This window comes from Hyperolius riggenbachi, chromosome 1 (assembly GCF_040937935.1).
Source record: "Hyperolius riggenbachi isolate aHypRig1 chromosome 1, aHypRig1.pri, whole genome shotgun sequence".
NCBI classification, from domain to species: Eukaryota; Metazoa; Chordata; class Amphibia; order Anura; family Hyperoliidae; genus Hyperolius; species Hyperolius riggenbachi.
Genome location: NC_090646.1, coordinates 165,952,211 through 165,965,396, shown reverse-complemented (window position 1 = coordinate 165,965,396; position 13,186 = coordinate 165,952,211). Strand labels below are relative to the sequence as shown.

The following is a 13,186-nucleotide window of genomic DNA, read 5'->3' as shown; positions in this document are numbered from 1 at the left end:
CCTGGGGAAGCAACCCAGATTTCCCTCCTGTCACCCTGGAGATTGCCGAATCCATTCTATCGCCGAAGAGGTTTTTCCCGTCGAAGGGGATCTTACACCATACTGCTTTCGAATTTGAGTCCGCGTTCCATGGCTTCAACCACATCGCTCGCTTAATACCGACGGCGTAAGACATGCTTCTCAAATTCCCTCTAATGATATCTATAGCCGCCTCGCCTATAAAGTCAGAAGCCAATTTGAACTCCTCCAGGGCTGACAGAAGAGTATTCCGATCTACCTTCGCCTGGATTGCTCCCTCCAGGTTATCTGTCCAAGATCTTATAGCTCTAGCCACCGAGGTCAGGGCTATTGCTGGTTTACAGGTATTTCCCATACTTGAGTATATTTTCTTCAGATCCTGATCCATCTTTCTGTCCAATGAATCTCGAAACGCCACAGAGTCTTCTAACGGTAGCGTAACGTGACGTGCTAAACGGATGACCGAAGCATCAACCGTTGGCGGTGATTCCAGTTGTGCGACTATGTCTCCCTCTACTGGGTACAGCTTCGCGTTCCGGTTGCCTAGTGGTACTTTCCTGTCCATCTTTGACCACTCCTCCTGGATCAGTTCCTTGACTTCCTCCATGACCGGGAAGGATACGGTCTTTTTTTTCAGATGGGGATAGTAACTTCTTGTTTTGGCCTGCGGCTGATCGTCTTCTTCCCACTGGATGGCTTCCCTAACTGACTTGACGAATGGCGGTACCAGGGAAAAAATGGAAGCCTATAGCTACTCCATCTTCGAATTCAGTGGGCTCTGACAGGACTGAGCCCTCCGAATCTCTTGCCACATACGATCCACTAGTGGATGGCATTTGCTTGTCCAGCGTCTGCTTGACGACATCTCGGACTAATGTAGGTAAATCCTGATATATATCTTCCTCCATTGGAATGGAGTAGAAGCAATCGGCACACACCAATTTCCCCGGCATTGTGTTCTGTCCACATGCCCAACAGGTCTTGGCTTTCTGTGGCTGTGAACGACTATGGGAGCTTGATTTCCCTGTCGCTTTGGAGGAAGAGCTTCTTCTCTCCTTAGATGAGGATCTTTCAGATTGTGGAGGGCTGCAGCGTGAAAAGAAAAGACAAATGTTCATTTTTAATGAACATGTTCTATAAAGAAAAAAACCTCCTCAGCAACTATTCCCTAGCCCTTACCCATCTGTCTGTAGCTGATCTCTTTCAGGGGCAGTAGCATCATCCATCTCCCAGCTTTGATACTAATATATAAGGGAGAGGATAAACAGTGAGAGGTGACCTGAGGGCAGTTGGGAACAGATAAACAATATGTTCAGCAATCTCATGTCTGTACCTTTAAATCTTGCAGATTTCACTTGGCCAGGTATTGCTGCACGTCGAACGGGTCCTCCTGAAAGAGATGAGATTGCGTGAGTGCGAGCCAGACAGCCAACTCCGCTCCCGTGCCACCTTCACCTCGTATATCCTCGTGCAGCCGCTCACCGGTAAAGAGTTAGTCCGTGCTTCCCCAGCCAGCGTACACGCCGCAATGCGCGCTGTTTGAAGTTTTCCGGCGTCCTCCTTCCGGTACGCCCACTGCCCTCTGATCCGGAAGTTGCTAGCTACGTGGAACGCAGGGCGCAGCCTCCTCTTCCGCCTGCGTTCCACTCTGCCCGGAGTTCTCCTGCCTACTGCCCCTTCACACACTCGCCGCATTGCAGCGAAACAGTTGGTCACCATGCCCCAGAAAGATCAGCTAGAAAGAGGGGCTTACCACCGCATCCACATCATTTAGAAGTGCTACAGCGGGGCTTCATGCTGGGAGGTTATCAGCATGGTGGCTGCCAAGAAAGCAGCAGGTAAGGGCAAAAAAGGAAAAAAATGTAACTAATCCGTGGATTCCTTCCGAGCTAAAATTAGACAGTCCTGTAGGTAGGACGGAAAAAAAAAAGCAAGTGTGAGGGGGCAGAGCTAAAATTTATAGAGACCAGTCCTGTGAGGGTTAGGAGGCGGGACTAACCACCCCCCCCCCCCCCCCCCCCCCCCCCCGTAGTATTGCTGCCATTAAGCTATACAGGAAAATATGTCTGCTTCCATAAAAGCAGGAAGTAGACACACTGCAGATTTATTGCAGGATTTGTATCAGCTGTAACAAAGAAATGTTTTTATTTAAAGGTTATGTTGTTGCATATCTTTTAGAGCAGAGAGGAAGTTCTGAGTTCAGGTCCACTCTAATTAGAATAGAACATCCAAAGTGGGTCTTGATAGGATGTTTGCTACTTACCTGTTCTCTGTTTTGGATGGGCTTCTCTCCATTGCACTGCCCTGCCACCTGTTGGCGGCTCCGACTGCAGCCAGTCTCACAGAGGACAAAGAAGCAGTGCATGCTCTGTCTACTCGCACTCCCTGTAATTTCTCGCTCCTGCCCATGGCCGGTACAGTGTTATGCATTCTTGACAAGTACCGGTCATAATTCAGCGTCATTTCTCAAGTATGCATGCTCAGAACACTATCGGCTGCTGTGCACATTCTGGCAGGAGCGCAAATTACAGGAATTATTTGTTGAATGGGGGGCAGAGCAGCACAACTGAGATGATCGCTAGTCAGAGTGTTGGAAAAAAAATTTTTTTGGGGGGGGGGGGGGGGGGGGTTGCTTGGTGACAGCAGGCCTAGGGCACTGGAAAGTACAAATCCGGCCCTGGTAGTTCGGCCCTGCAGCGAGGCCTCAAAGCTGCAGTGGCCAATTAGTGAGAAAAGGCCTGGTCTTTAGGGGTGTTTAACACTGTGGTCCTCAAGTGGTTAAACATGGCATAATGTATTTATCATTTTAATAAACATGAACTTTATTATTTGCATATAGCCCTTTAATAAACCAAACTTATTCTGCCTTAAAACTAGTTCTATTTTAATACATTCCTGCTTCATATTTCAAAATGTAGTATCAGGGAAATTAAAAAAAAAAGTGTGTTACTAGGAAGGGAAAGCTAACTATTGTGATGATTTACTAATATTGTGGTGTGGGGCATTTCTAGTGATTAGGTAAAAATTTTGAAATTGGACTTTTTGACATGTGCCATGATTGTGCCGGTGCATGCACAGCTTATGATGCCTCTCTTGACAATTCATCAAATTAATGTCTGTATTAATTGCCAGTTAATAGCTGGTCTTTTGTCAGGGCAAATGTTTATAAAACATCTCTAAGCAAATATTTTGTTGCAAATAACCATAAATTCATATTATACTCGTATTTTTATTTTGTTTAACTTTAAAAACTAAACAGCATAGAGTACTTGCCCAATCCTTCTCAATCCTTCTCTGACCATGCAGGTTATGCAGCCAAAAATATTTTAATTAAATAAATGCACTGGTTTAGGCTGGATATTTTATCTTAATGTTGTGTGCATTTTTGGTGCATTTGCGATGCGTTTTTCAAGCATTTTGCGTGCATTTTTATGCATTTGCGGTTCGCATATACAAAATGCATATATGTTTTCCATGCGTTTTTTATATTTCCATTGCTGCAAATCACTTGGAAGCCAGCAGGAAGCGAACATCCATCAAAAAAAAATAAATTGGGGTTGGGCAGGGAGGAGGAAGGGAATGCAAATAAAATCGCATGGAAAACGCATTAAACCGCTATGGGCTTGATTCACAAAACCGTGCTAACAAATAGCATGACAGTGTTATGCGTTTAGCATGCAATGTAATGCGCGCAAAGGTTTACCCACGTAAAGATCTACGTGCGTTTCTGCCTGGTGTGCACCCAGCCTGAACAGTACCAGTATTTTATAAAAATCCAGCATTGTTCCTTTGTTATATATTCACTCCAAAAAAAAACACAAAACCTATTAAAACTAAAATCCAGCATCCTTATGCAGTTTTGTAGTATTCATTGGGCCCTGTTATTCTGTATTTCTTCTTTGGTGATCCACTATACATACTTATTGCTTCTCTGGTGCTCAGTGACTGGGAGCCTCAGCTAAAGTATATCTTCAGGCTGCTTTCACAGTAAGACGTTACAGACGCACGTTAGAGCAGCCTGTAACGCAGCCCAACTCACAGTAATGAAAAATCAATGGGCTGTTCACAGTGCCCACGTTGCGTTACATTGTAATGCTGCATGTTATTTAAAAGTGCAGCCTGCTGTGCGTTCTACGCGGCTTTAGCCGTGTTAGACTGTTTGCACATGCTCAGTATTGTGTTTTGTTTTTTTATTTTGAGGAGGAGAGAGCCCGCTGTTGTTAGATACATGGCAAATTAATATTCACTGCACTGCCGAGTAGTGATGGGAAGTTTGGCTCGATTCATTGAATCGATTCATTGAAAAGAGCCGGACTTCCCATCACTAGGTTCAGTCCTGCTGCTCTGAATCGATTCTGAACAGTAGAGATAGGAAGTCCGGCTCTTTTCAATGAATCGATTCATTGAAAAGAGCCGGACTTCCCATCACTTCTGCTGTGTTTTCTTCCTGGAGTGCCGCTGATTGGCTGGCGGGACCACGTGATGCGGAGTGTTCCGATCACGTGGTTCCCGCAAGGTATGAGAAAAAAAGGCGCATCAACAGCTGCACAACGCGGCTCACTCTGGGGTCCACCTCCAACACCACCAGGCGTAGCGTTAGGGGCACGTTATGTGACCATAACGTCCCCTAAAACGCAATGTCCTGCTGGGAAAGAGGCCTTAAGGATACCCGAAGTGACTTGTGACATGATGAGAAGGACGTGTATGTACAGTGCATAGCACACAAATAACACTGACTCAGTCCTGACTAAGACAGGAAGTGACTACAGTGTGACCCTCACTGATAAGAAATTCCTCTTGTTATCTCTTTCTTGCTCTCAGAAGCCATTTTCTGGTAGGGAAGTGTTTTATAGTTGGAATTTCTAATCAGTGAGGGTCACACTGTAGTTACTTCCTGTATGAGTGAGCTACTTACATACCTGCTATTTAACTCTTTCAGGCAGAGAAAAGAAAAAAAAGGAACACAGCATAGTTATTTGTGTGCTAGGCACTGTACATACACATGTCTATCTCATCATGTCACATGTCACTTCGGGTATCTTTTAATGTGCCACCAGGGCTTTTTGTTGGCCAGTTTATCTAGACCAGAGGTCAGTGTTGAACTCCAGTCCACGAGGATCATAGCCATGCCAGTGTTTAGGATGGACACTGAATAGAGAAAAGTGTTCTGCTTGAACCACACCTTTCCTGATTCAGCCCCATCAATTAATTTGAGCTGTGCCAAAAATGTGAGGACTTCGGCCCCTTCAGGACAGAACTTCAACATCCCTGATCTAGATTAATGGAAATGTTTGGTGGCAAAGTAAAACATGTCCCAGCTGGAACTCCTAAGTCAAATTTCCCACTGGGATTTATTTGTATGTAACAAGTTACAGGTTCTATGCATTCTTGCCTTCAGGTTGACTGAAAATCCTGTGCTATTATTCAATGCACATATTGGGCTTGATTCACAAAGCGGTGCTAACTGTTAGCATGCCTGTGAAAACCCCCTTAGCACGTCTATACGAGCTTTTCGCCACCAAAACTTTAGGCGCACACTGCACAGAGCGCTCCGCGCGAAGTGCCCATTAAAGCCTATGGGACTTAGCGCGCGCATAGGACTTTGCGCAAGCGTTCTGATTGAGAAAACTGGTGCTAACCTACTTAGCACCCTGGTTAGTGCGCCTAAAGACTTTACATGTGCTAAGTAGGTTAGCACCGCATAGTGAATCAAGCCCATAGAGTTGTTTGTATCCAGCATGGCACCAATGAAAAGCTAATAAGATGCATTATAAAGGGCCCATATTGTGGCCCTCTGGTCTAGGGTCCCTGTTGCAGTCGCAACCTTTGCATCCCCTATTGCTATGCCTCTGGTACAAACCAATACAGCCATTTGATCCAAAAATGGATACAGAGTGCTCTAGATTTTAACAGTTTCATTAGAATTAATGTTTTCATTACCTAATCTGTCAAATCTGTAAATATAGTCTAAAAGAGTATTCCTACTTACTGCATACTGTATTTCATTCTGATCATAAATGAGAGCTCCGGGCAACAATTCAAAGTAGGAAAGTTTGAAGGGTTACAGAGGGTTGGCACTACAATAAACATACATATATTGTGCACAATTTTTGTTAGAGGTGCCTCTTCCTAGGAATACTTCCTTAGCATGCTCTAGCCGGCAGTTTTTTAGTAGCAATATGGTAGAGTGAAGAGAGAGGCTGGCACTGCTGTGGAGGTAGATTCATGGTAGCCTCCATAGAAGCGCTGTATTGCACGAAACGGCCATCAGGTATCTTGTGCTCTGCACCCACCACCATCCACGTGCCTCCTCTCACCATGGTATGTGTACCTCTTGCATCCGATTTTGCAACTTTGTATATTGCACTGTGATATTATATGCAACAATAAATCTACCTCCACAGCCGTGCCAGCCTTTCTCTTCACTCTACCATATTAACAATCCAAAGTAGTTAAATACCTCAGCACAGTTATAAAAAAAATAGTTAAAAAATAATGGTAATCGTTTATCAAAAACTTCTAAACCTTTTTCACCAATGTTTTCAAAATACAACTATAAGCATGCAGTTATATGCATTGTTGAATCATCCGTTACCCCACCCCAGTATATATACTATGTCAGGATACCTGCAAAAATTTGTGGAGCTGCCAAAGCCTGCCTGGCCGGCAAGGTCTCCCCCATCTGTGCTCAACCCGAATGTTGGCAGCTCTTACCTGTCCAGCTGGCGCCTGTCCTCCTGTGTCCAGTGGCTTTTCTCCATGCTGCTAAGCTCCTTGTCCCTGTGTTTTTTTCTCCCTGTGTCATGTGACAAAAGCTTTAGTTCACACACTAGAGGTGTGTATGCTGCAGGTCATCTAGTGTTTGAACTCCAGCTTTTGTTACATGACAGATAAATAAATGACACAGGGGGAGTAGACACAGGGAGGAGGAGCCATGCGGCATGGAGAAAAGCCACCAGATTCGGGAGGACATGCACTGGAGAGATTGGTGACAGTTAGCTCTGTGGCCAACACACGGCGTCTGACATCACAAAATCGAACCCCATCTAGCAACGCACTCCAGAGCTGCAACTTATCTAGAAAAATGTTCCATCTTGCATGATCAACCAAATCAATTTTGCATGGAAATTGATCAATCACCATCATTCATACCATTGATTTCTAGCAAATTTGATCACAGTAATTAAATCTGCTGGGTATTTAAAGGTTAAATTGTCAAGAGTATGGTCACCATTATAACTGGATCAAAACCGAGGCCACGTGCCTAGCCTCAAGATGAGTATTGGTATTACTGCTTTATTTTTATTTATTTTTTTAATATCGTCATTATTAGTTTTACAATCGTAGTATTCTGTTTCTTCTTCTTATTTCAAAAATTAAAGACCATTGAAATAAACATTCCAAATCTTTTAAGAAGTAAATCTTCACATATATGCATTTAATTGATCTATGCCTGGAGCTCTTCTTTATTGCTTTGTACATTTTCCGGTTTAATAGATATTTTTCAGCAAAGTTATTAGCGACAAAGCAGTCAGAACAATTTTGTCAAAGTGATTGTAATAGTTTCAGTGTTTTTACGTATAGAATATAAAAATGTCATATTGCCTATACTGATTATAATGAAATGTGTCTCTGATGCTAGTGCTGTAATATACTGTACTTTAGATCAATAGATATGTAGTTATAAAGATGTCGTTACTGTCTGGATATAAGACAAATAAGACAAGTATAAAATTTCTTTATGCTAACACAAATCTTTTTATGTTGTAGTATCCTGTGTTCGTGATAAACCTTCATATTTTGCATACAGGCTTTACTCAGCAATCCATGTAAGTCATTGTATATTCATTTTTAAATCACTGTACATCGCTTGTTTTTAACTTTATTTTTTTTTTACTTTTTTATAACATTTTTAGAAAAGAATATCATAGAAAAAGATATACCTGTACATATTTATGTTACATAATATAATAAACCACCAATAATATGCGGGAAATTACTACTATACAATAAACATATTTTACTAATATATGTCAGATATCATTCATTATCTCAGCTGTCAGGCTTTTTCTTCTGCAGAGAACAGTTCAGGACAGGTCAAAAGTTCACAGCCTGCTCTGTAAAAATCATTTAGAATGCTGAGTAGTGGGGAAACTGCAAATATTAGAGAATGATGAATTGTTATAAAAAACACTATATAACTGAAAATAAAAATGAGGATATTTTCTTTGCTTCGAATATTCTAGTAATTATTCGTACTACACAACCAATTCATTATATTATATTTTTTTTTCGCTTCAGTGTTTTTCAGCTAAAATATTTATATAATACCAGGTTGGTCTATAGAGAAGTGGGCAGTCCAAAGCATCCAGATCTGATCAAACTCATGGAGGTTGGATTTCAACATGTATGGTATTCGCTCCATATGGTATACCAACCATATTCTATTTATCAACCATTGAGAGGATGGCACCAAACCCTTCCAAAATTTAGCTATCATGCACCTATTTGCTGCACAGAAGATAGTCAAGTTTGTTTTGATATTTATTCAAACCCAGAATATGATTTACAAAATAATGCCACCAACATGTCTTTGCATATCGGGATGTCTAAGATTTCTGAGATTAGACCAAAACATTCATCTCATGTCCTTTGTACTGTCAGGCATTGCCACCAACAGTGCTATATATCGGCTATAGAGGCATTAGAATTAAAACAAATCGGAGTATCTACCGCTCCAAATTTAGCTATTTTTTTCGGGGTAAGGTACCAATAAAAGAAAAATCTTATACATTTATTATTATTTATTATTTTTATTTTACCAATAAAAAAAAAATGTATAAGATTTTTCTTTAATTACAATGTTTGAGGAGGCCTTTGTGGAACATCCCACTCTAATTTAATTCAGTTTCGTTACCATCAAAATAATATGCTGCCCACTTCTCCATAGGAGGAATAACGCATGGCAATGTATCATACCACATAATCCTATATAATCCAGATATAAGGCCAGAGCCATCTAGCCCTTTCAAACATTCTTTTTTAATATCTGATATCTCCCATCTCGACATACCCTTTATAATAGTTGATATAGCTTCTTAATTGTAGATAACAGAAAAAGACGCTATCAGGCACCTTGTATAAAGATTTGAGTTGGTCCCATGTAATTATTCTATTATCGACCATCAATTGTCTAAAGGTTAGACTATTCCGGTCTCTCCATATTTCCCATCCTCTCCCTTTGGTGGCAAAAGGCAATGCAGGATTCACAAAAATAGGTTCCAATAATGCATGCGGGTAACAATATTTTTTTATTCCACTTTCTCCATTATGTGATTGCAAAATCTATAATGGGCGAAACAGATGTTTTAACGGATCTTGTTTCATGAAAAGGGAGCCACAATAAGGGCTGGATTCACAAAGCAGTGCTAAGTGTTAGCACGCTTGTGAAAAGCCCCTTATCACGCCCAAACACAGTTTGAGCGTGATAATTAACACTCGCGCGCAAAGTCCTGCGTGCAAAACTTTGCGCGCGCACAGAGTGGTGCGCGTGAAACCCGATGCCCCTATAAGGTCGCATGGGGTGCGACCTTAACGTCGTGCCATGCAACGTAAAGGTTGCAACCGATGCGATCTTATCGGGTGCGCCGTTTTCATCACACCGTGATGCAACGTTTCACGCGCACCTCGCTGTGCGCGCGCAAAAGGGACTTTGCACGTGAACTGATTTTCAAAACGTTGCTAACCTAGTTAGCACCCTACTTTACATGCCGAAAGTCTTTAGGCGTGCTAACTAGGTTAGCACCGCTTTGTGAATCAAGCCCTAAGTCTTTAATGTTATATGGTTTAATAATCTGTGCTTCTAGAGTCTAGACTTGCCCATCCAGGTGACGATGATCTTATTCCCCAAGCCATTTTCTGTGCTAATCTAGCAGCTGTATAATAAAACATAGGGTTGGGCAATCCTACACATCCCTGCTCCCTGGACCTTGCTAAATATGAATATTTTATTCTAGGATGTTTACCATGCCAAATAAACCTATTTATTTGGCGTTGAAGGGCCGCAATATCCTGTGCCACCAATGAGATCGGAAGTGCTCTAAAAAATATATTTTAGGGAGTATATTCATCTTGACTGCACTTATACGGCGAAAGAGTGATAAAGGATAATCATGCCAAGCTACTTAAAGTTGCCTCAGTTTCTTAATAAGAGGAATATAGTTAGTTCTATATAGGACTTTTATATTTGCTGTATTTGTCAACCCTAGATATTTGAGGCCATTAGGTTTCCAATTAAACACAAAGACCTCATGAAGAGCCTGTTGCCGCCTTTCAGAGAGGCATATCGGAATAGCCTCTGACTTAGATGCATTTACTTTAAATCCTGAGACCGTTCCAAACTCAATCAAAATTCGGGTCACATTAGGTAAAGAGACCTCCGGGTTAGAGAGGGAGAACATAGTATCATCCGCAAATAAGGAGACTAGAAACTCTTCCCCCTCCAACCCGGACACCCTGCACATCCGGAGAGTCCCGCACTCTAGCAGCCAAAGGCTCCATACAGATGGCAAAGAGCAATGGCGATAAGGTGCACCCTTGTTTTCAATTCGACAATAGTAAAGAGAAAGGTGCACAAGACCACTTCACTCGGTCTCTCCGGAGTGCTCCAAGCCCAAAGAACAGTTCACCAAGCCAGACACTAGTGTAGATAGGAGCGGCTGGGCACATCCAGTTAAAAAGACCTTTATTGTAAGCAGATTTAAAACTGCTGCATAACATCAACAGCAACAGTATGCCAGGAGAGAGAGAGGGACAAGCAAGATAAAACGGTCGACAGCTGTTTCGCACTCAGCAAACGAGTGCTTCCTGTTGATGTTATGCAGCAGTTTTTAATCTGCTTACAATAAAGGTCTTTTTAACTGGATGTGCCCAGCCGCTCCTATCTACACTAGTGTCACCCTTGTTTTCAATCGCTATTTCCTCAGAGATAATACCCATATTACACACCTTGGCCGATGGAGAAATATATAAACTACACACTGCACTCAAACTGAGGTCCCACCCCAAACCTCTCAAGGGTCATCCGCCTATATCGCCAATCTATCCTGTCGAATGCCTTTTCCGCATCCACTGATAGCAGAGAAGGCGTCCAACAGGAACCCGTCCAACACAAAAGGTCCAGACTTCTGTAAATATTATCCGTTATTTGCCGACCTGGAACAAATCCTGTCTAGTCTAAATGAATTATTCTAGTAAGTATTGGGCTAAGGCGAGATGCTAGAATTTTTGCATTAAATTTATGGGACTCATGGCGGATTTTACTCCCTGAAGAAAAGGTTCATACTTTTTATTCTCACCCACATGACTCTTATTCTAAGATCGATTTTATCTTTGTGGCTGTCTCTTTGATGGCTTCTTTAACCCATACTGAAACCTCTGAGATATCATGGTCTGACAATGTGATGGTACTAGCTGCCCTTGCGAACTGGATTAGAACCCCGAGACCTGGATTTTGGAAGCAATGTTGACCGATACAGAGTATCTAGCTGAGGTGGAAAAGGCAATTGTTTCTTATTATGCATTAAATGGTGACTGGGAGCAAAACTCGGCAATAGTTTGGGCAGCACATAAAGTAGTGCTAAGGGGGAATCTTATCCAGAAGGCAGCTAGAAATAAGAGGGATAGAGAATGTAAGATAGCAGATTTGACTGCTGCCATTAAGGTACATGAGATATTACATGCCTCTTCTAAATCTGAGGCTCACCTCCCCCATCTAACCAGACTCAGAGAAGAATGTAAGGGGGTCCTTGCTTATAATATGGAAAATTTCTGAGGTTCTTAGGACAAAGGTACTACGATAAAGCTAATAAGCCAAATTAATTTCTTGCAAATAAATTGAGTAAAAAACAATCTCAAACTAGATTATTTCTGATACATAGGCCTAGGGGGGATTTAACTTTTAACCCAGTAGAAATCCTGAGGGAGTTCCAGACTTATTATGCAAAATTATATGACGGAACAGTAACCGATAAGTTGCTGACTCCCGATTCAAAGTTAGCAGAATTCCTTGTAAAAATTAATCTTCCTCAGATTACACCAAATGAGAGACATACCCTAAATCAGGGGTCTCAAACTCAATTAACCTGGGGGCCGCAGGAGGCAAAGTCAGGATGAGGCTGGGCCGCATAAGGAATTTCACAATCGCGGCGCATCGCCACCTCTGCCCGCCCCTCTCACTCTTCCTTCACAGAGAGGGGCGGGGAGAGGCGGCGATCCGTGCGGCGATTGACATCAGGAGGGGCAGAGGTGAAGCTGAAAGCTCTGCCCCTTCCAGGAAATGCCGGCGGATTGCCCAACGGGCGATTTGGGGGCTCTGCAGCCCTTGTTTAGCGGCGGGGATGCGGCAGATTACTTAGGAGGACTGAAGTGAACTATAAGTAAGCATTTGCCAGCAAGGGCCACAAAATATTGTATCGAGGGCCGCAAATGGCCCGCGGGCCGCGAGTTTGAGACCCTTGCCCTAAATAGTCAGTTTTCAGAAGAGGAGGGAATTCAAGCTATACAGTCACTGAAGAGCTCTAAAGCCCCGGGACCAGACTGTTTTACAGGGATATATTATAAAAAATTATCTCATGTACTTTGTCCTATTCTAACTAAAATGTTTAATGATATTATGTTTAATAGAGTACAATGGCCTGCTGATTTATTAAGAACACATATTGTAGTTATCCCTAAACCAGATAAAGATACATCTCAGTGTGGTAGTTACCGCCCTATTTCATTCATCAATACCAACTTGAAGATCTATGCAAAAATTGTTTTAACTTTAAAGAGGAACTCCAGTGAAAATAATGTAGTAAAAAAAAGTGCTTCATTTTTTACCATAATTATGTATAAATGATTTAGTCAGTGTTTGCTCATTGTAAAATCTTTCCTCTCCCCGATTTACATTCTGACATTTATTACATGGTGACATTTTTACTGTGGGCAGGTTATGTAGCTGCTCCTAGCTGTTTTGGCTGTTAGAGACAGCTGTAAACAGCTAATTCCTGTCTGTGAACATTGTTACATTGTGGCAGTTTGCCCAGAGTACCGCGGTACTCAGAGCTTCTTGTGGGAGGGGTTTCAGCACAAAATCAGTCATACAGCGCCCCCTGATGGTCTGTTT

The 13,186-nt window shown here is 42.2% G+C and overlaps 1 protein-coding gene across 4 annotated transcripts in view; it reads left to right on the top strand.

The window, feature by feature from the left end:
• ANXA10 (annexin A10) overlaps positions 1-13,186 on the top strand; it is a 194,416-nt gene that overhangs the window by 162,904 nt on the left and 18,326 nt on the right. For all 4 annotated transcript variants that reach the window (XM_068269334.1, XM_068269352.1, XM_068269344.1 and 1 more), the window contains exon 10: positions 7,789-7,847. In XM_068269334.1, the coding sequence (XP_068125435.1) occupies positions 7,789-7,847 (59 nt within the window). The remainder of the gene's footprint in view (positions 1-7,788; positions 7,848-13,186) is intronic.